This window comes from Acinonyx jubatus, chromosome C1 (genome assembly GCF_027475565.1).
Source record: "Acinonyx jubatus isolate Ajub_Pintada_27869175 chromosome C1, VMU_Ajub_asm_v1.0, whole genome shotgun sequence".
Classification (NCBI taxonomy): domain Eukaryota; kingdom Metazoa; phylum Chordata; class Mammalia; order Carnivora; family Felidae; genus Acinonyx; species Acinonyx jubatus.
Window position 1 is genome coordinate 198,919,483 of NC_069381.1, and position 23,105 is coordinate 198,942,587.

The 23,105-nt window shown below is 56.5% G+C and overlaps 1 protein-coding gene across 7 annotated transcripts in view; it reads right to left on the minus strand.

Annotated features, from left to right (window-relative positions):
• TNS1 (tensin 1) overlaps positions 1–11,928 on the minus strand; it is a 192,710-nt gene extending 180,782 nt beyond the window's left edge. For 6 of the 7 annotated variants that reach the window (XM_027050960.2, XM_027050969.2, XM_027050936.2 and 3 more), the window contains exon 1: positions 11,773–11,928. In XM_027050960.2, the coding sequence (XP_026906761.2) occupies positions 11,773–11,805 (33 nt within the window). In that variant the 5' untranslated portion in view covers positions 11,806–11,928. The remainder of the gene's footprint in view (positions 1–11,772) is intronic. The other variant, XM_027050979.2, reaches the window with a different exon arrangement.
• Between the last annotated feature and the right edge of the window lie 11,177 nt (positions 11,929–23,105).

The following is a 23,105-nucleotide window of genomic DNA, read 5'->3' on the forward strand; positions in this document are numbered from 1 at the left end:
TTTTAAATGGATTGCTCAATACGGTTTTACACACGCACACCGCACAACCACACCCCGGGAGGCTGTCTCATGGCCGACCCGGTCAATAGCCCCCTAAGGTAAGTACTGTGGAGACTCCTTTCACCAAAGATGCATTTTGCCGGAGCTCTAAGCTTCACTGTGAGGTTTCTGTCACTCAGGATTAATCCTTAGGGTTTATCCACACAGTCGCACGGAGCAGCAGCACCTCATTTTCATCACCGTGTGTGATCACAGCTAATTCCTTTCCCTGTCCATGTCCCCAGGTCGCCAATGTGCCACGTCCCTCCATTCTCTCTCACCCCCATCCCTACCACCTCCTGCCCCAGCCCGGGCTTCTTCCATCTTTATTTTTGGTTCTTTGCACTATGAAAATTAAATCTCCTTTTTATTTGTTTATTTTTTCACATTTATTTATTTTTGAGAGAGAGAGACAGAGGGTGAGTGGGGAAGGGGCAGAGGGAGAGGGAGACCCAGAATCCGAAGCAGGCTCCAGGCTCTGAGCTGTCAGCACAGAGCCCGACGCGGGGCTCAAACTCCCGAACAGCTAGAGCATAACCTGAGCTGAAGTCGGATGCTTAACCGAGTGAACCACCCAGGTGCCCCTTTATTTATTTATCTATTTATTTATTATTATTTATTTATTTATTTTTAAGTAGGTTCCACACCCAGCACGGAGCCCAACACAGGGCTTTAACTCACAACCCTGAGATCAAGACCAGAGCTAAAATCAAGAGTTGGATGTTTAACCAACTGAGCCACCCAGGCAGGCGCCCCTTAAACCTCCTTTTTAAAACGACAGTACCACACACATGCGATGAGAGGCAGGCTGACAGTCCAGCCTTCTCCGTGTCCGACCGGCCGTGAGCCCCGAGCCAGTCACCAGCCGCCGCTGCCACAGGCCTCGGTTTCCTGCTCTGGATGGCACGAGGTTGGGCACCACACCCTCAAACTCTGACAGTCTGTCCTTTGTAACCACATATGGGAACACACTCTAAGCCACAAAACCCTGCACCCACACTGCCTAGGACCCCCTCCTCCCATCTGCAGCCCTCAGCCCAGGCCCAGGCTCAGGGAACTTCCCGTGGATGCCCTGGGAAGCCATCCCTGCCCACAGGCGCCATGCCTCTCCAAGGCCCCTCACCCTGGTGTCCAACCTGATGCATTTCCCGGCTTTGGCAGCAGGGGCCGGCAGAACACAGACATCGGCAGCTCCCTCACCCTGCGCAGGGCTCCCTGACACCCCTCTGCACACACATGGCCACACACAGAGACACAACCTATAGCAGACCCTGAAGTCCCAGGGGAGGGTTCTTCTCTTCAGGGTCCCCCTCCTTGTGCCCTGCTCCAGAGCCTCCAAGCGCTGACACAGGGGCCGGAGGGGGCGACTTGTGTGTTCAGAGCATCCCGAAAGCTAGCAGGTCCAGGACTCCTCTCTGAAGACACTGCAGTGGTGAGTCCTGGGGGGCAGAGTGAGGCTGAGCCACGAGAGATGCAGAGAGAAAAAAACAGACAAAATGAGAGAGACACAGAAAGCCAGAGAGACAAAGAGGCAGAGAGATAGAGAGGGAAAGACAGAGACAGAGACAGAAACTCAGAGTCGGAGAGACCGAGAGACAAAGATAAAGACAGAGAAACAGAGAAAGACAGAGAAAGACAACAGAGAGTCAGAGAGGAAGAAGACAGAGATAAGGCAGAGACAAAGGCAGAGATGAACAAGCACACATGGAGAATAAGAGAAATTAGATAGAAACACACAGAGACTGTAAAGGGAACCAGAGAATCAAAGGGGCAGACAGACAAAGGGACACAGGAGCCAGCTTGAATGGGCCCCCAAACTCTAACTCTGGGAAGACTTGAGCATCACAATACAGAACGATAGCAGTGGCCTAAATGAGCCCATGCTGATATGCAAAATACGTGAAAAAATTCACAGTGTGATGAGAAACGGAATACTTACAAATCTCAAAGCACCTCACCACACCACACTTTTATAAATTACAAAGGGAAAAAAGTCACTTTTCCCAGCAGACTCCACGTTAATCAAATGATCAAAGCGAACATCGCCAGTAATGGGAAGACTGGAAGTCGTGCACCATGGTGGACACACACTGAGAACAGAACATCACTTCCGCCACTTCCCTGCCGAAGAGACACAAGCTGAATCTAATCGTGAAGAAACATCAGGCCAACGCAAATCGAGGCACAGTCTACCGATTAAATGGCTTATAATCATCAAAAGTGACAAGGTCACAAAAGTCAAGGAAAGATGGAGGAGATTTCCAGACTGATGGAGTCTAAAGAGATAATGATTGCCAAAAGCAGTGGCTGATTCTGAACTGGATTTTTCCCATGCCCATAAAGGACGTCAGTGGGACAACGGGCCACACTTCGGTGGGGTCTGAGGAGGACACAGTAGTCATGTATTGATGTCAGGTCCCGGACGTTGATGGCTGTGTTGGGTTAGGTAGGAGAAAGTCCCTGTAGGAAAATCAGGAAAGCATTTAAGGGTGGCAGGGCATTGTGTCAGCAACTTACTCTCAAATAGCTCAAGAAAAAAAGTTCTTTGCACTGTATCTGCAACTATCTCAAGTTTGAGACTGTCTCAAAATTCAAAGAGACAGGCAGCTAGAGATGGCAGGGAGGCAGGATGGGTCAGAGACAAAGCCCAGGGCAGAAGTGGCAAGGGCAGGGGGCAATGGAGCCCAGAGTGGTGCCAGAAGCCCAGCAGTGCCCCCTAGTGGCGAAGCCCAGCAGCAGGGCCTGGGTTCTGATACTCCAGCGTGCTGGGTCCTAGGAGCTGTGCTTCTAGCTTCTTCTGAGGATGGGGGCAGGACATGACAGGGCACTGTCCTGCTCTGGACCTCATTCAGTTGTCCCCCAGCCCGCAAGGAGGGTAGGTGAGCTCCCTCCATTCTGAGGTCTCACCTCCCCTGTTTTCCCATCTGAGCCCCTGGCTGGCAGCCTTCCAGACAATCTCTGTCATAGACATTCCAGGGAGGGGGCCCAGCCCAATGTCAGACGCAGCAGCACCCCCTGGGCTGGGGGGAGGAGCAGGAAGGGGACCCGGAGTTCAATTTAAGGCCTGTCTGGGGAGGCAGGCAGGAAGCCCTTAAGCCCAGTCTTTTCAGGCCTACTGTAGCCACGCCCTAAACCTGCCTCTCCCACCCCACTGAGTCAAGCAGGGCCCCCCATTCCGATTTATCCCCCAGACTTCTCCACCTACACCCCAAATTCAGCCCTTCCCGCAAAGCCGGCAGAAAGAGACCTTCTCCCCAAAGTACACTTGGAGCAGTGGAATCTCCCAAAAGAGGGTCCTGGCTGCCCAGTGAACAGATGGGGAACAGGCGGAGCCTTCCAGACTGACAAGCAACCGCCCAGACTTCTCCCTTGGGCCCTGGGCTTGCCTGCTCTGCCTGCCCAAACTCATAAATGTGAGTTTACAAAATCTCTCCCCACACAGGCTTGGAGAGCAGGAACAGGGTTTCAGATACACTCGGGGCCTCACTCGCGGCCTCTCTAAGCAGCCTGTGGGCGATGGCCCAGCACACTCCTGCCCCTCACCCCCACCCCATTCTGGCTCTCTGGCTCAAGGAGTGCTGGGATGGGAATCTCTAGGCTGGTGACCTTGAGAACATCAGTGACCTTCTCTGGTTCTCACAGGCCCCAGATAGAAGTGACGGGTTTGGACAAGATCCTCTGAGTATAGACAGAGCAGGGGAAACAATGGGCCCGTTTGAGATGAAGGGATTGGAGGAACGGAGGGCAGGACATGCTCATGGTGACACAGAGAGATGTCTCATGAGATATCACCCCTCTGTGAGAGTCTAGGGAACCCAGGTGGGAGTGAGGAGGCCAGCTTGGCCAACCCCAGGCAAGTGGCTCCAGGCTGTGACCTCCACTTTACAGTATCGGCTCACCGGCTATCCAATGGGTATCTGGCAGTTTCATTGAAAGGGTCACCCACAGAGGTATGAAGATTTCCCAGTTTGCTGGAGGAGAAAGTCTAGGGTGGGTGAACCTTATGTCTTCAAATATCTGAAGGAGCTGTCACGGTAAGAATGAACCAGACGTGATCTATGAAGTTACTGAAAACAAAACAAAACTCAGTGGGGGGTGGGCAGAAGTCACAAGGACACAAGATTAGACTCAAGGGGGTACGAGAACTTCCCAACGACCACATGTTAAAATCCAGACAAAGAAAAAACATGGGGGTCGGGTACCTTCACTGCCTTCCCCCAGAGTTACTCTGCAGATACAGGCAGAGGATGTGAACGAGCCCGTGAAGTGCAAAACTCTGTGCGGGGGTAACCACTTGTTGTGACAGTGCTCATCATTTTTCCTGACAGGTGGCAGACAGCCTCACAAAGCACTCCCCACCCTTCCTAGCTGGATTAGCTCCTAGAGGGCCTGGGGGAAACTAGGGGGACACAGAAGACACAACAGGAGCTCCCCGATCTCTCCAACACCCACTTCCCTCAAGAGCCAGAGCCCGGGAAAGGGAAGGGGTCCCAGCCCAGAAGTCATACTTCCCCACCCTCGGAGCCCAGAGCCCCCTGCCCCTGTGACAAGCCCACCCAGCATCAGAGAGCTTTCCTGGGCCTCAGGGGGATCCTCTCTTTCCCACCCTCCATTCAGCCAAGCCTGCCTGCCAGATACATCCCAGCCAGAGGGGCGGGGCACATCTGGCTGCGACAGATTTGGCGGGAGTCCTGGGTCCCGGGGTGGGAAAGGCTGATTGTTGGTTCCTCCCTGCCCCATGGGGGCAGAGTGTGATGGGGTGGGGGTGGGGAGTGAAAGGGGATTGGCAGCCCTAGGGGTCCTCCAGCTCAGGAGTTCCTGCCCCCTCCAGAGAAACTTCCCCAGCCCTATCCCCACTAGGTTCCCTATGCCCTGAGGCTAGGAGCCCTGGAGGATGTGGCCAGAGGGCAGAAGTCTACGCGGCCAGTGAGCCTCAGGGAAGAGAGTCACCAAAAAGCAGGCCTAGGGCAGGCCTTGCCCTGCTTGCTGGCCACCCACCAGTCCACGTCTGGCAGTCTTGTGCTAGGCTACCCGGCTGGCATCGGCTGTCATTTCTGTGGAGGAGACTCAGACTCCCCAAGGAGCCACAGGCTGGCATCTGGGAGACCCCGGTCACCTCAAGAGCAAACTTCCTCCAACCTCACTTCCCTTCACATACACACCAATGTTCCTTACCCACCCACCACCACCTGCAATCTGCTAGCCAGCTAATGGCCTGACAGTGTTCTTGGTCGCCTGGGTGGAAAACTCTGAGTCACCCCCCAACTCCTGGCCCTCCACCCTCCAATCCAACCAGCTGCCAGACTCTGAATTTTGCTTCCTGAACACTCTCAGCCCTCCTGTACTTTTTGATTCCAGGGCCGTTGCCCTATTGAAGGCCTTGTCACTTCAACCCACGGCTACCGCAACAGCCTTCTGGTCCCCTGACACCGGGCCCCTGCTCCCCACATAGCCTCCGTGCAGCCTCTAAGGAGCACAGCTCTATGAGGTCACTGACGCCCCCACTCCCCCCAGAATGCTTCCATGCCTACCCATGAATCCAAGATGAAACCCGGACTCCCTCAAGCCAGCCGGGGAAGCAGCCTTGGTCCGTAAGCAGCCCACCCCGCCATCTCAATCCCCACACCCCACTCCCCGACTCCCTGCCCTGCGTCCACCTCTGAGCCTCTGCTCTGCTGTTGCCTCCTCCCAAAATGCCCATCCTCCCTTCTCAGCTGGCCAAGCTTCTAGGCTTCTGTCCTCATCCTGGAAGCCCTCATCCAAACCTCACCCCCTCAGGGAGATTTTCCCCATACCCTCCCCCACACACCACCGGCTCAGATTCAGTCTCTCCACTGCTGCCTTCTTTTGGTGTTTTGAAAAGCGTAAAAGCGCTGGAAAAGACGAGCATGCTTGTTCCGTGGCCGTGATTCACCGTTTGTTAATGATGTGCCACTTGGGTCCGCGCTCCCTCTCTGTCTCTGCCCCTACACAAGCCCCACTGATTCTCACACGCAGGAAGTTCCACACCAATGTGGTACTATTATCTAATATTGAATTCATATTCTCATTTCCCCTTTTGCCCCATTAACATCCCTCAGAGCTGGGCCATTGGTTTTGTTTTTCTTTTGCACTCAGGATTCAGGCAGAGCCCTGTATTACATTTCGTTGCTAGGTTTCTTTCATCTTCTTTCATCTGGACCCATTACTCCTCCTTTTGATTTCCCTGTTTCGAAGACTCTAGGTAGGCTCTTTGGCAGGAGGTCCCTCAGTTTCCTCAGGATTCAACTCAGGCTAAGAACCGCCCCCCACCCCCAACCCAGGTATCCCTTCCTCTCCTGGTTGTGTTTTCCTGGGGCTGCATCATAGGACTCTGTGCAATGTGACTGTCCCTCCCCTCCCTTGTTAGCTGGGTGGCCCCAGGCAAGTGTTTGAACCCCTGTCTGCCTCCCTTTTAGTTAAATGGGCTGATAATAGTAACCACCCATAGCTTGTGAGACAATGCCTGAAAAGCCAAGGGAACAGCACCTGGCACATAGTAAATGCTCCCTAGGTATGGGCTACGTTTCACCTTGTCTGTCACTCCTGCGTGTGTATGCGTGTGTGTGTGTGTGTGCGCACGTGTGCATGCACGCTAGACTAGCTCCCCAGGTACACGTGTCTGCCGGTACTTCTGCTCCATGTCCCTCAGGTGCTGGAACAGTGTGATCCCTAAAGAAGGAGCGAATTGAATGGAGTTGATGCCTGGCCTCAGTTCCCCGTGTAATTGTACCCCACTGACCTGCCCTCGGGGAGAGGACACAGGTCACCCCCTTCACCAGCCACCTATCCAAGCTCAGAAGAAAGCTCTCTGACTGTGAGTAGCCCTGCATCTCTGCGGAGGGAGGAGGGCAGGGGGCGGCACTGACTGAGTTCCTCCCAGGTGACAGAGGAGCATGGGAGGCGTGGGAGCCCAGGACTCAGCCCCTGACCCGGTCCCTTGAGCTGAATGATCTCTCCCCTCAGCTGCCCTCTCTCTGCCCCGCTCGGCTCCTTCACAAACCACATCCCAACACTCCTGATCAACAAGTCCCAGGTCCCTTTTGGTGCCCACCCTTCCCGGGGTGGAAGGACACAGGGATGGGATAGTCTGAGCCACATTCATGGGCTGGTGCCACGGCAAGAGGCTGCCACGGAGTCCCTCACAGACCCCTCACAGTGACGATGAGGTGAGGAGCTTACTCCAGACACACAGGTAGGGCAGGATGGAACAAAGATTCGAATCCAGGTCTGACTGAGGCAAGGTCCCAAGTCCCTAGCCACCTCACTGCCATCATCTGTAACAGTGTGCCGGAAGTGGCCCGTCCTGGCCATCTCTAGGAGCCCTGACAGTCACATTGTCAGTGCCCCTCTACCCAAAGGCCATATCCTGGCTAGTTGACCCTGTCCTATCCATCCACAACTATCTTCATTTGCTGTACTTGGACTTCCGAGCTCTCAGCTTCACCTCTGCATTAAAGGCCTCCCAAGAGGCCTTTCCTAACACCTCTGCCTCTGCCAATCCAGGTTAGGTACCCCCTAACCTACACCCACAGCTTCCCTCTTGGCAACACCCATCTTATTGTAATCATCAGCCCAAGATCTGCAAGCTTCTTGAAGAAAGTGGAACCCCATCATCATCCATGAAATGGATGGACAGGCAGTGGGTGGGCAGGCGGGTGCCAACATGGCCCAATGGCCGGACGGTTTCTCCATCACACATGGTACTTCCCCAACACCAGCCCGTACCCCTCGCTGCTCGCCCCCAACCCCCTTTAACCAGAGCTCCAACACCCCTCACCCCGCACCGGCCCTCACCTTCCCTGTCCAGGAACACTGAACCCAGCGGCCATGTGGCCTTGGGCAAGCCACCTACCCTCTGTGGGTCCCCTTCACCATGGCTGGAAACTGGTACTTGTCGTCCCTGCCCTTCGTGCCTTACGGAATCACACTGAAGTTCAAACGAAATTGTTTAAGTCAAGGAACTGTATACAAGATAGGCAGAGAGAGGCAAAATAACTTGTCTGACCACCACAGCTATCCAGTGGCAGAGTCAGGATTTGGACCCAGGCAGGCTGGCTCCAGGGGCTGTGTTCTGAGCATTGTGTGTGCTGTCTGCAGGGGAAGGCCTTGATTGTTCTCTGCCTTCACATCGTTCTCCTGGCCCCATTCACATCGACTCCACACACCCTACCCTGCAGGAGTCCCAGAGTGGAAAGCCCTTGATGGGGGACCAGGAGACCCAGGTTCTAGTCCTGAGTCTAGCTTGCTGGGTGGCTTTGAAAACATGCCATCTTACGATAAGAGCTGACATTTCTTGAGCCCTGACTGTGTGAGAGACACTGTTCCAAATGTGTGGGTCTCTTAGCTCATTTGAAATCTAACAACCCTATAGGTAGGTGGGGAAACAGAGGCACAGAGATGTAAAGCTACTTGTCTAAGGGCACACAGCCAGCAAGTAGCGAGGCCGGGATCAAGGCCAGGCACAGCACTTCCTTTGAATACTGCAGAAAGACAGTGAGGTACTTGTCTCTGACTTTGTGCCTCAAACGTCATTCCGAAAAGCTTTGCCCAAGGAGGGGTTTGTTTCAGACCCTGGTCAGTCTCATCCAGCCCAGCCTAGGTCCCCAACCCTGCTTATCAGGAGGCCCCGGGTGGGCACAGCCCTCACGGGCAAACAAAACTCCAGAGACAGCAAATTCAGGACCAGGAGGTCAGACTGGGGTCTATGTGGCAGAAACTGCACGCTGAGAACCTGAGGGCTCGTGAGGACCCTTCTGAAAAAAATATGTGCTTAGCACTGGGAAGAGCATCAACTCCAGAACAGAGAACACTTCGTTGTCTGCAGCTGGAAATGGCCTCAGAAAATACTATCCACACTTCTGCGAGGTCCAGAAAGGTCGAGTGGCCAGCCAGAGGCCACGTGGCTTACTCAGGGCAGGGCCTGGGTGCCCTCGCCACTCCCCGCCGCGGCCTTGTGTCTCTTTCAGCCCCACCACGCTTGAGGCGTTCCTTCCAGTTCCAGAGGATAGAGTGGCTCTAACTCAATCGGCATAACACCAAAAAGCCTCAATTAATGGGCATGTATTATTTTCTAAATAAACCATACTCGGATATGTAGAAACAAACGGGAGCATTTGATGAGAGAATCGAGTCATGCAGATTATGTAGCTCTGCCCCTCAGCTAATAAAGTGATACTTGTTTCATTCCTAGAGCTTGTGAAAACTATACCCTGCAGATACGTTGCTTCTTGGATGAAACATCTGTAGCTATCCCTGTCCGGGAACGTGTGCACACATAGACAATCATGCACTCACACTAGGGCACAAGACATCTCTTCCAGACCATGCCTCAGTTTACCTTCCTAAGCTGCAGACCCAGCTAGTTCTTGGCCCCAGGCCCTGGGCAGTTGGGAGCCTCAGAGGTGGGGTCCCGGCCCACAACAGCCATCCCAGGTAGATCCTCCCCGCACATGAGATCTGGGATACAGGGGATCCCATGAGCCAAGGTTTCCGAGAGGGGGAAGGACCAGCATCTACTGAGCACCTACTGTGTGCCTGGGTACCTGATCTTTTGACATACATTACCTCTGTGCTCATCCCAGCTATACAAGGTGTGTTTTATTATTCCCACTTTACAGATCAGGAAACTGAGACTCACAAAGGGAACTGTTTTACCCAAGGCTGCCCATCTAGCAAGTAATAGAACTAAGATTTTAACTGAGGCCTGTCTAGTATCAGAGTCCACGCATTTCCCACCGCCAGGTGCCTTTCAAGGCAGAAGCAGCCCCCCTGGCAAGGTCTCCAGGGCTTCTGTGCCCCGTCTCCATAACTGGTGCCATCTACCCCTCCATTCCCTGCCGGAAACACACACCCCAGTCCCACCAAGGCCCACCCAGAAGAGAGGAAGTTTGCCGGTACAACTACCCGTGCAGCTGTGGGGGAGGGGGGAGACAACAGCCTGGACACGGCCAGAACAGGACTCTCGGTCCAGTCCACACTTCCCCAGACTGCAGCCCACCCTGGCAACGGCCACCCCCTCTGCCCAGCCCACTCCCTCAGCTCTTCCCCATCCTGTAGACGAGTGCCCATTAGGCTGTCCCATAGGGCCAGGAGGGACAGGGCAGGGAAGGCACCAGGAGAGGGGGCAGGGGAGGGGCTTAGAGGCACCAAAGTCGCAGCGCCCGTACCTCCCTTTGGTCAACAGCACCTTCTCCCAACTCTTAGAAAGGACAGTAAGATCCATAGGGCACACATGCCTACCTCTCTGCAATGCCCCTTTACCATCTTCATTTCACCCACGGGGAAACTGAGGCTTGTCAGGATGAAGGACTTTCCCCATGACCTCTGAGCAGGGGTGGCCCTTCCTCCATCCACAGCAGCCTATCATCCCTGGAAGTCTAACTGCCCTCTGTCCCCCCTGCAGGGCTCCCCCACTGCCCACCTCAGTCCTCAGCACTGTAAGCTCATCTGAGGGAAGCCGGAAGACCTTAGAGAGATGAACTTGGCCAAAGCTCCCATTTTACAGATGTCAACATCAGCCCGGCAAACCACTGATGCATCCCGTGTGCGGGATGTTCCAGGCACCCTCAGTCTACTATTCAGACCCACGCCTGCCCCAGAGCCCCACACTCCACCCAAAGCCCCTCATCCCAGCCCCGTCTCCCACCCTTCCCCCCTCTGTCCCAAGTACACCTGGCTACCCAAGTCTGATGTCCCACGGTTGTCCTCAGACTGAGCTTGCCTAGGGCCTGGCCAGAACAGGGAAAAGGGCAGGAAAGGCCACATCTGGATCCGGGTCTAAAGCTCCCTCCCCCAAAACCAGTCATCACTCTCTTTGAGACGACATGAACCTCAGCCGGGGATGGCTTCCCCGCCCTCCTGACCCCTGTGCATGCCTTCGCCCAGCCCAGACAGCCAAGTAGCCCCTCTAGGGAAGGGGTATCCTGCCCCCGCCCTCACCCCTCTTGCAACTGCCGGGACTCTCCCAGCCCCCATCTCTCCCACGAGGCTTTTAACCTCATCATGTGCCCCCCCCCCAGCCCTGCCTGCCCACACCTCAGCACCCTCACCTCAACCCACACCTTCCTCCACCGGGGAGGAGGACGAGGCAGGGGTTTCCTCCCCTGGGCAGGAGGGGAGGGGCGGCAGGGTGTCTGTAAGGATGGGAGGCCTAGAGAGGAAGGGATGGCAGTGGGTAGAGGCTGAAAGTCAGTGGAGAAGGGACAGAAGTGATGGAATCCCAGCAGAATTCTTTGCAGCCAGGCTTTCCCAGGTTACATTTGCTAGGTCAGTGTCTCCTGTTCCCTGGGCCCCTAGCACAGCCACCTTCTCCAGTTTGGGCTGAGCAACCCAGGGGGTGAAGAATTTCCCCCCCCACCCCTCCCCAAGATGGCAGGGGGTGGGGGCGGCAGGCAGGAGGGGCCCCCAAAAGAAACAAACTTCTTGTTCTTTCTTCTACTTGCAGCTCCTGCACTCAAGTGGAGGCCAGAGAGGTAGAGAGGGGGGATGTGCCAACCAGGAGAACCAGGGCCTAGGCCCTGTTGATGGGGAAGGACTACGGCTGAGGGCCTGCCCAAGTCAGTCTGTCCTTCTGTCAGTTAGAGGCAGAGAGGCCCTCCGCCCTCACCACCGACCTCCATTCCCCCCCAAAGACCCGACCACCACTGGCTCTCAGCCTAAGGATAAGACCGGGGGTGGGGGGTACAACCTCCTAGCTAAAGCAGCCAGACCTACCCAGAGCATGCAGGACAGACAGATCCACGTCATCTTTGGTGGGTCCCGTCGCTCGGGCCAAGCCCGGAGCCTGCACACGGCCCCCCTGAGCGCACAGCCTTCACGGAGCAGGCAGAAGGCAGCTCTGAGAATGAGGCCGCTGCTCCTCCAGCCAGCATCTGTCGGGCCTCTCGCCCTCCCTCCCTTCCTCCTCCTCCCCCCACTCCACCCCCTTGTCCCAGCCTCCAGTCTCCTCCCTCCTTCCAGGCTCCGCTGGTGGCTGGTGGCTGGTGGCTGGTGGCGTTGGGGGTCAGAAGCCCTGCTTTGCAGGGGGTGTGAAGGAGACGGGGCAAAGGGACAGCTACTGGAGACAGCCCCCCCACAAGCCGTCACCGTCCACCCTGCACTCCCCACACACACACCTCCAGACATACAACCCCGGTGAGCCACCAAAAATTCCTCCACCTTCTGATCTGATGCCGGTGGCCTGGAGTCTGCTGTCCTCACTGCGGAGCCCCCCTCCCCACCCCCAGACCACTGATGAACAGACAGACACAGTCTGTATATCCTGGGGTTCCCTGGCCCCATCCCATCTCTGAGTACAGATGCACGTTCTCCCGCCCTGGGAACGCACATTTATTCGCACACACTCAGCCTTAACACAGGCCTTAACACAAGAGAAACCAGGCCAGAGACTGTGGGAGAATGGCCCTGCCTCCAGGCTGTGGATTTCATTCCAATTTTTTTCCTACTTCTTTTTTTTTCCTTCTTTCTTTCTTTTCTCCAAACATCTGTCCCAGCCCTTCCTGCCCTTCCTAAAGGGAGCCCCGCTCCAGGCTCCTGCAAGAGTCTGTTTTTCTTGACTGTACCCTCGGCCAACATTTGGTTTGCATTTCCCCACTTCCTCCTCCACCTCCCTGGCTCCCCCTCCCTGGGCCCGGTTTTCACCTCCCACCATTCCACCCGCCTACTTCTCCCCCACAGTGTCCCCCTTCCTGGCCAGCCCTCCCCTCCCCCCACCTTAGCTCGGGGCAATAGTTTGGGGTCCAGAGAGGGGTAAAAAGTAGGGTACAGAATCTAAGTGTATTCCCAGGGAGCACTGCAGGCGAATCCAGCAAAATCTGCTCATTGTCTGGATCCACCCCCCCCCCCCCGCCCCCCACCTTTCCCCCAAAGACTTTCCTCTTTGAGCTCTGGCCAGAGGCTGGACCAAGTGAGAGTGGGTGGGGCTGGTGAATCACCCATTCTGCTTTTTGGAGCCTTCCAGGGGAGGGAAAGAGGGCTCAGCCCCACCCCCTTCTGAAGACACACACATCAGGACACAGAGTCCAACTCACATAAACACTCAAAATGCCGAGCACAGGGCCCCACCCAGAGCACTCTGAGACCATTTTCCTGGATTGAGTAACCTGGCAAAAAAGTCCTCTCGCTTGAGCTCCTATGCACATGCACGAGTGCGCTGTATACGCCCCCGGCCACATGTACAAAGGGTTACAAATTCCCGGCCTCGCTCCCCCCCTCACCCAAGAGCATGCCCTTGCCACTCTCTGTCAGCACCACACACAGTGCATCCCCAGGGGTCAGTCTCTACAACCGGCCTCTCCCCTCAGCCGGACCTGCCCAGCAGGTATGCTGACTCCCAGCCCACAGTCCAGCCAAGACATTTACCTGGGAAACTCCAAAAAGAGAGGGAAACATTCACATTTCCTCTGGGGAAAGGCTGCCACACACAGAAACATGGGTTGTGCACTGCACAAGGGACTGACATTCTTATCGTTTGGTGTTCTAAGAAGTCAGGGGAGGACACTGAAGTAAGGTGTCTGATTCTGGTCCTTCCTGGAGCAGGTGCCTAAGTCTTTGTTCTGCTCAGGGGGATGGGGTGAGGAATCAGGAGTCCCTGCTCCTCCTGCTCCAAGTGCTTCTGCAGAGCTACTGAGCTGCAAAAGGTTTTGCCCCCACACTGCATGCCCTGCAGTGTCATAATACCCTTCAGCCCCCTCACCCCAGCCACCTCCCTACCAAGCCCGTTTGGGGGCGTCCACAGACAGACACTCCTGCAGACCCTCCCACCCTCTGCTGACCCAAGCGTAGGGGCAAGCAAGGAGGAGTGGTTTGCAGGAGGCTTCTCTGAGCGCCTGGAGCCCACCCACCCCCGCCCCAACCACCACCACCAGCCCTGCCAGCCTTCCCACCACTTCAAGGGCTCAGCCGGCCACGTCCTGACGCCCCCAGTACCCACGCCCACCCGTCCCCCCTGCCTGCTCCCACCGCCCTCTCCTGCTGGCATCACTAGAAAATGTGCCTCCCAGCAGCTATCACAGAAGTTCTGAGAAATTACCTTGCAGCTTCCCAGAAATGCTGGAAGACAAAACTGAGGACCAAGTCACAGTGACAGCAATTTGTCTGCCTCCCACAAAGCCCAAAGGGGCCCTGCAGCCTCTAGGCCAGCGCCTTCCCCAGTCCTCCCCAGCTGGGACTAAAAACAGGTGGGAAGGGCCCTAGTGCCGCAGGTCCCCTTGGAAGAACCCCCCCCCCCCAGAAGGCTCCCATCTCTCTTTTCCAAGCCTCTGGGGGTCTGTTCCTGTATCTTAACCTCTCACTGTTGGGAAGTCCTTCCTGCTACCTAACCACCATCCAGCTGGTTTAATGTTAAACTCTGCCACCTGAGGTGTCTTTAACTCTGCAACGACCCCCTGTTTGGGGCTCGTTACCCATTATTCATCCTGCACAGCCTGGCGCTCCCTCCCCCACCCACGCAAGGGGAGAGCTCCTTGGGCAAGGACATGTCCTGTGCTTTATATCCCCAGAGTCTGGCATACAGCAGGTACCAGACCTGATTAAAGAATGAATGAGTCAATCTGTCAATCAATGGGTCCTAACCTATTTTCCTACAGTTAGCATCTAACTTCCCAATCCTTCCCTCTCTCCCCCTCTGGCTCCCTTGAAAAGGCCTTGGGCAGTCCAGCCTGCACACCTTTGCACATGCCCACGATACCCACCCATCTTCAGTACCGTCTCTTCCTGCCACCCCCTCCCTTGCCTCTGAGCTCTCTCAGGCTGCAGACTCTCAGGAGGCCAGAACACTCGTGCTCAGTCTGGGGTTCCCCGCCTCGAGCTTGCACCAGGGTCTTGTCTGCAGCAGACATCAGGTACACGCCAGCGGACCGGCTGGATTTTCCAGACTGGGATCCCAGAAGCCTCAGAACCTGCCACCGCCCTGTGCCACACCACCCCACTGCCTCCCCACTGCTGTGGCCTGGTTTGTGTTCCACTCGTCTCCCCCACCTGCACGCAGAGCACTTCCTGCTAGTGGGTCTCCAGATCCAGACCCAGCAGTCAACGGAAGAAACAGTTCTGCAGGCTCTAGGGCCGGCGCCGGTCGGAGGTGAACTGAGCTGACGCGGAGGGATGGGTGAGTGAGGGCAGGAATGAAGCTAAAAAGGGCTTTATAAGCCTGACACTCTCCCACCCTCAGTTGCCTCACCTGCAAAACGGCCGAGCTGATGGCCTCCAAGGCCCCTTCCAGCTGCACCTTCTTCTTTTTTTTTTTTTTTAATTTTTTTTTCAACGTTTATTTTTATTTTGGGGACAGAGAGAGACAGAGCATGAACGGGGGAGGGGCAGAGACAGAGGGAGACACAGAATCGGAAACAGGCTCCAGGCTCTGAGCCGTCAGCCCAGAGCCCGACGCGGGGCTCGAACTCACCGACCGTGAGATCGTGACCTGGCTGAAGTCGGACGCTTAACCGACTGCGCCACCCAGGCGCCCCTCAGCTGCACCTTCTTTGATGCCACGAAGTTCCCTCCAATGAATTCCTCCTATCTCTCGACACTCATCCATCAAAAAGTTCTTCCTGTTGTCCAGCCCATCTCAGATGGTGGCACTGAGCCTTTCCTCTGTCACCACCAGCACAGACGTGAAAGTCATAGACCATCGGAGGCAGAAAGACCCTCTGGCTCAGCTAGCAGCCACAGTCAGGGTGACTAGAAGGGTCACAGGCCAGAACTCTCAGGGGCACTAGAGAAGGCAAAGAAAAGGGGTCTCTGGTGACCTCAAGACGGCAGCCCCAGCTAAAGGGAACACACGCTCCTCAGTGACAGCCACTGCGGCATCAGGGACGTGAGCCCATACCATCAGATCTTTTGATCTGCCGAGAGAGGCCCCAAATCTATATTATCGTATAAAGTCTTTTATACCAAATATGAACAAAAAAGCAAATTTCGCCACGCTGGCTTTTTTAAAGAAACCATTCTGTCAGTCAAACATATCCACTGGGAGAGTCTGGCCTTTGGGGCACAGCTGACCTCATCCAGCTTCCTTGGTTATCAGATGACAGCCCTGCAGTGGAGGGAGGTCACAGAGCCAGCGGGTCAGGAACAGAGCCCCCAACCTGTGCGTCCCAGGCCCCACACGTTCTCCTAAGCAGCCTGCCTTCCGGTCACTATCAGACCAGAGTCCAGCTTTCAGCTTCCTACCAATGCCACAGCCCACCGCCTTCCACGCAGGGGCCGCTCAAACCATGGCCTTCTTCCCAGCCAGTCCCAGAGGCCTCCCATCAAATAGGCAGGTGCACTGCCGGCTCTGGAATTCCTCTCTGACGTCCAACTGCAGATCCTAACACCAAAGCACTCGGCAACTGTATCTGTCGGCTTTCGTCCCCTCAGCCTCTGCCACGCCACCTCTGGCCCCAGGAAAGATCACTAGTAACTAACTCGGCCCTTCACTGTGGTATCATATTTAAGACTCCTACCAGCTCTCATTTTACAGATGCAGAAGCTGAGGCACAGAAAGGTTCAGAGTCACACAGCTAGTGTGTGTGAGAATGGAGACCAGGGCGTCTGACTCAACATCTCATGAGAATTGAGAACTTTCCTGCCGCTCCTGTAGCAAGCAGTACGGTCACCCAGGGACGAGGGGTTGAGGTCCCATGTTGTGGTGACATGTGAGCTCTCTTGCCACCCCCTATCAAAGGGCTGGCGCTGCAGCTCCACAAAGGGGGTCAGCTGCCCAGGTCTGGCTTCGGTGGGAGGTGCAGGGGGCAGGAAAGTGCTGCCGCACAGTTCAGGGTGAGACTGACGGGCTGGGCTCCCTTGTGGCTCTAGAAGAGGCAACAGGAAGAGAAAGGCCACAGTACCAGCAAGCCCTGGGGCCCGAGACCTGGGTGAGCACAGGGTCTGGCCCCTGCTGCCCAGAGAGCCTCCTTTCGGGTAAGCCATGATTCCTCACCCTGCTTCCCACCAGCACACACACACTTGGCCTTCGAGTTCTAGGGTGCTGGAGCCCTAGCATGCCTCCATGTACCACTACGCGGGATGTTCATCGCACAAGGGTGCAGCCAAGGGGTGAGGTGGGGGCTGAAGTCCCATCCATACTCCAGTCACCAAGCCTGGCATGGGCTGCATCAGTCCGGAGCATGGGGCATCCATCCCAAAGCCCACCAAGGCACCCTGTGGGCTAGGGGAGATCTTGCCTCTTGCCCCCATGACTACCACCCCTCTAGTATGAGGTGGAGGTGGCCCCCTTGCATTGCAGAAATCTGGATGCTCCCTGAGACAAAAGGTAAGGTTCCAACCCGGCCCTGCCTGGGCCTCAGTTTCCCCAGCTGACATAGGAAAGGGCATCATTCACATCCCCTTCCCCTAACCTCCCCTCCACCAGCACCCTAGGTGGGGACAGAGTCTGGGCCCAATCCCAACAATTTTTAATAAAATCTCTCCCAGAGCTCTACTCAATGATCTTGATCTCTCCCCCAGCTCTAATTTCCTGCCTGACTCAGGCCCTCAAAGGCTGGCTGGAGGGAGGTGACTGCACCTGCTCAGCCAGCCCCTCACCCCCCACCCCCACCACCAGTGCCCAGTTCTAATCCTGGCCCAGGAGGAGTTCAAGTCGCCCTCTACCTCTGCAAATGAGGAGGGGGAATTGCTAAGCAGCCTGGGGTCCGACTGACCTGGTCCTGGGTGGCCATTGCCCGCTGCAGGCTGCCTTTTCCCAAATGTGAAAACCCGACTCCGCAGCATCTGAACTCAGAGCCCACTGGACCGTGGATGGTGCTCTGGTCCCGTGCTCCACAGCTGCAGCGGCTGCCTCCCAGCCAATCACTGGGGACAATGCATTTTGCTAGAAGATTTCAAAGCACACCTTGGGTGACTGGGGCGGAAGCCTGCTGGCACTTTTCCCCACTGCGGAGTGGCAGAGAGGGAAACTGAGGCCCAGAGTCAGCACCTGGGAGGAGGAGCTGAACATTCAATTCCCTATGAAGGGGAGAATAGATACTGGGAGAAATCCCTCCATCCCCACATACCCCAGTTCTGGCCTGTCTGGAGGTCTACAAGGAAGGAGACCCCTGCTTGGAAAGGCACACTAATAAAGACAATACCCGTAATTTTTATGGAACACTACTATGTAGTGGGCACTTTGGTAAACATTTTAAACGTACTGCCCCATTCAACCTTCACAACGACTCACTGGGGTAGGTAGTTTCATCATCCCCATGTGACTTGTGTGAAAACTCGGGTCCAGCCAGATTAAGCACCTTGCCCAAGGTCCACAGCTGGTAAATGGAAGAGCCAGAATTCAGAGCTAGGCAGACGGGCTCTGCAGCTGGCACTCTTAATTAACCAGAGTGGGGTACTACACCCCTCTTCCCCAGTGTGACACGGGCCCTTCCAGTTTCTCAAAGGAATGCAGAACAGATCAGAAGATCAGTTTCCTGCCATAGGACCCCGAGTCCCTAAATTCCTTCCCCTCATTGGAAGCTTCCACGGGCTCAAGTCATGCCCTGGGGATTCTCTCTGCCCCTCCAGGGGAGAATGTGAGGTTACAAGCGGTTTTTCCAGTTCCCTACTCTGCTGGCCACCTATGCCCCCACCTCCACCCTTTCCCCACCCTCCCCCTTACACGTGCGCGCGCGCGCACACACACACACACACACACACACACACACACACACACACACACATACACAGAGGCAAACACACCCTGAAGACATTGTCAAGGATCTTCTCTCCTCTGGGAGGATCCCAGGATGCTCAACTAGGACACACCCACCCATAGCACTGCGTCCCTGCAGACCCTTCCACCCTCACTAACCCAGCTACTGCCTCCAGCCCCCATCCTCTTCCTGTCCCGTTCCCCGGTCCTTCCATCTACTGGGATAGCCCCTCTGAGTCCACCAGCCCCTCACACCCCACTTCCATGTCACTCTGCTCTCCCGCAGCCCTAACTCTGGCCCCTCCTCAGTCCGGTGGGGGAAAAGAGACGTTTCCAGGAACTAGTCCTCCCTTCCCACAGAAACTTAGGAGGGATGCTTAAACCCTTAGATAGGTTCCTCTGTGCCCAAATCCCCACTGCCTTCCCAAAGACTATCCTTCAGACTTCTGACCAAACTTAAGGTGCGCTTGGGGAGGGGCAGCCACTCCTCCTTCATGTATCCCTATTGCATGGGTAGGGGCCCCCCAGGAGTCCCCAGACTCTGACGAAAGCCAGGCTGACAATGGTCAAGACGGTGGTGTCCCTGAGGGTGGGAGGGTGACACACTGGCCCCCCCGAGCAGAACGCTTGCCCGGAGTGCCTGTCTGAGGGAGGGGTGCAGGAGGGGACAGGTGCCAGGTGAGGCAGAGGACTTTTACCTGGCTGCGGAGGCAGAAGCGCAGGGGCAGGAGGCAGGAGAAGAGGTACTTGCCCCATCGGATCACGCAGGAGAAACACCAGCTCAGCCGAGTCATGATGACCCCGAGTGTGGGCGCCACGGGCGGGCGAGAGGGTCTGGGCACGTGGACCCGCCGCTCGGGGCGCCGAGTTGGGGTGGGGCGAGAAGGGAGGCGAGAGCCCTGCCCCGGGGTCTCCCGGAACCTGAGCCCCGCAGGAGCAGCGCGAGTGTCCCGCCCCCTCTAGCGGGAGGAGCGGCCCCGACGTGGCTCCATCTCCCCGGAAGCCCCTGCGGGAGGCGCCGGCCGCTGCTGGGCGCTTCCACCCTCGGGGACTTCCTCCGGCGGCTCCCTCTCTCCTCCCTTCGGCGAGACGGCCTCGGCCCGCCTGCTTCTCGGGCGGGCTGGGGGGCGGGCGCAAGCACCCCGGCAACTTGGGAGGCTCGCAGGGCCGCGCGGGAGAGGCGGGTCGGGACCCGGCAGAGGCGGTGCCAGGCGCCCGGCGTCCACCTGCGAGGAAGGCACAGCGGCGCTGGGAGGCTGAGCGGCGGCGGCGGCATTGTGCTCCGAGCTGCAGTGAGTGTGCGAGCCAGCGTGCGTGTGTGGATTCCCTCCAGACCTCACTCAATTCCCATATTGCTCCCCAGAGCATAATGTGATTAACTTAAACGGAGGCCACCGGCTTCCAGCACAAGCAGAAACATCCTCGAGCTGGGGCGTGCACATGGGGACGCTGAACACAACCTGAACCACCTGTCCCAACTCACCACCAACCCCTGACCCTGGCCACACCCAGACTCCTCTACCTGGATCTCTCTCCAGCCAAGTCAGGGAGGGAGGGAGCTCTGGTTGGAAGGAACCCTACCTGGGAGGCTGAACCAGCTCAGACGAATGAGAGTGGGACAGGCTGCCTCTGGCTATGGCCGAGCCTCCTGCATCAGGGTTCAGGGCACTCCACTCCCCATCTGCACTTTCTGTCCTGCCCCGTGGCTGCCACTAGAGCGGGGACCCACCTCTGCCTCTGCTGTGCTCAGATGATGAGAACCGAGGATGGGTCCTCGCAGGAATATTGTTTGGGGTAACCATACTGTGACCGTGGAACGAGGAAGAGGGAAGAAGAGAGAAGTAAGGGGGAGGTGCAGGAGAGAGGGAGAGAGACACAGAGACACAAAGGCAAAGACAGACACACTGGAGACCCATTGCCAGACCACAGAGATGTGGACAGGCAGCCATGAGCTTTGCCCCTCTTTCTGTTGCTGCAGAGAAACGGGAAGGCAGCCAGCCAGCCAAGCCCAGAAACAAAAGGGGCGGGGGAGCTGTGCGCTTGCAGGACCCTGCCAGGGCCTCTTCCGCAGCCACAGGCCACCAGAGCCAGCTAGGGACCCCGCCCCCAGAGCCCCCATGGCCTGCACTGCCCAGCCAGGCTTCCCTGGGACCATCTCAGGGCCATTTTTCTTGCCAATGCTGTCTCCCTATCCCCTTCCCCTCACCCCTGTCCCAAGCTCTTCCCTACTCCAGCAGACTTCTCAGGCCCTGCCCCCTCCCCACTTCAGATCCCCACCAGGAGACAAGGCAGTGGGGTACAGTGCTTTGGGGGAGATTGGGCAGGGACACAGTGAAAAAGAAGGAAAAGATCCCAGCCAGTGCATGGCTAGTAAGAGAGGGGAAGACAGACATCAGGGCCCTCAGCCCCTAACAATCCCCCAAGCAAGGGGACCACCATCACCCTACACACACACAGAAGGCTCTAGGTGAAAGCTGGAGGGGGCCTCGGGACACTGCACCACCCACTAAAGTGAGCCCATCCCCCTAGCAGGCCTTCGCTCATGCCTGTGACCTCCAGCGAAGGCCCTGGCACTGCTCAAGCCTCTTCCAGGGCTGCAGAGGGGCGTTCCTCTTCTCCGGGGATCCGGGGATCCGGCAGTCTCCACAGCCTCCCCACCGGGGCACCAGAGGAAATGGATAAAACGTGAGACGTGAGGAAATGGGGCTTAATCCATAGGGAGTGGAACAAAGTTTAATCAAAGAAATCACTTGTTGGATTTTTTAAATAGGAGGAAGTCCTTCAGATAGGGTTGGCTGCTGAAGGGTGGCCCTGCTTGGCAGAAAAGAGGACAAGATGACTTTCTCTTAACAGCATCCTTAAGTCTTCCTGGCACTTAGGACATGAAAGGCACTCATCAAGGACACTGAAAGGAAAGAGGGAGGGTGGGAAGAAAGAGTAGAAACTGATGGCTAGACCTAGCTCTTCGGAACAAGGAGATCCGATGAAAAAGGCTCAAAAGGACAGAGTCCTTCACTTCATCCACTGCCCAGCAGGAGATGTCCTTAAACCAAGGGACCCTCCAGAGAGGAACGGAAGAGTCTGTGCAGCTGACAGGGACAGGCAGTCAAGCCCATCACTGCCTCCAGCTGCTCCCCAGCTCTACCCTCTCCCCCAGCTCCTGGCCTAGCTTCATGCCCCACACCTCAGTTCCTGAAGATTAACCCTGCCCCGTGGATGCTGCCTTGGTGGGACCCAGAAATGTGGCCCTGGGAGTTTGATGCCTCATGGGAAACCACAAGGCCTCTGTTCGGCATTCACCACCAGAGGAGGGCAGAATCCTGAGAATAGCAGCTGCAGAATCCCCAGAATCTCCTAGAAGGTTTTAGTAGGGACCCCTTTGCTTCCTCATCCACCAAGGCTCTTGTGGTTTTGCGGGGGGGGGTTGGGGGGGAGGAGCCGAATCCCAAAAGGTCTCTTAATCTCAATCCCCTTATCCCACAAAGTAGTCAAAGCACCAGAAACTGCATCCAGTACCCGGTGGTGTTTAGTAAATCTTCCCTCCTTCTTCTTCTTCCAGTCCCCTGAATACTGGGGACAGATGCAAGGCTCCACAGAATGGACCAGACACAGATGCTCAAACACAGTGGACCACACATTAGAGCCAAGGCATGGAGTGAATGAGGGGCCAGGATGAGCCCTCTGAGGTGGAGTCTGGTCCATCAGAGGGCCTCATATCAGAACCCCAACCTTTCTACGGTGCCCATGGAGGTGCCGGACAAGAGCCCCCAGACTCCTAACTCTCCCTCCCCATTGGAGCTTTTGAAAAGCTAGCCAGCATCCTCAGAGGATTAACCAACCTTCCAATGACTGCTTCCACCCCCTGCCCCCCAACTCATGTGACGTGGCCCTGCCCAGGCCTCAGTGGTCCCTGGGCCTGACTCCCAGCCCTGCCACCCTCCGGGACCTCCACTATTCCTCCCTCTTCCTCCTCTCCTCAGCTAGATTCCAGACTAGCAAACTAGGCTGTGTTGCGGGTCTGGCCAGGACTTGAAGGAGGAAGAATCTCTCCTCACCCCACTCTTGTTCACACAACCCAGAGACCCAGATTCTGAGTGCAGGCCAGGGAGGAAATTCCAGAGACTAGGTGAGACGGAAGCCACGTGCACAGAGAGGGGGCCACTCTGGGCTTTTCTCCCCAAGTCTTCCCTGGGTCAGAGCCAGGAGGGCCTACTTTTCCCTTGAGTAGGAGAAGAATGGGAAACTTCCCAGAGGCAGCCAGCAAAGGTGTCAAGGAAATAAGAGAGCAGGTCACAGCCAGTAGCCCCCTGGGGACAGGCCTTGGGAGGAGGGCCCACTGGCTCAGGGCAGGCACAGAGCCTCCTCTGTCTCAGGCCCCCAGGGTCACAGTGCCCCCAGCTGGTTTTGTCTGTGGGGGGACAAT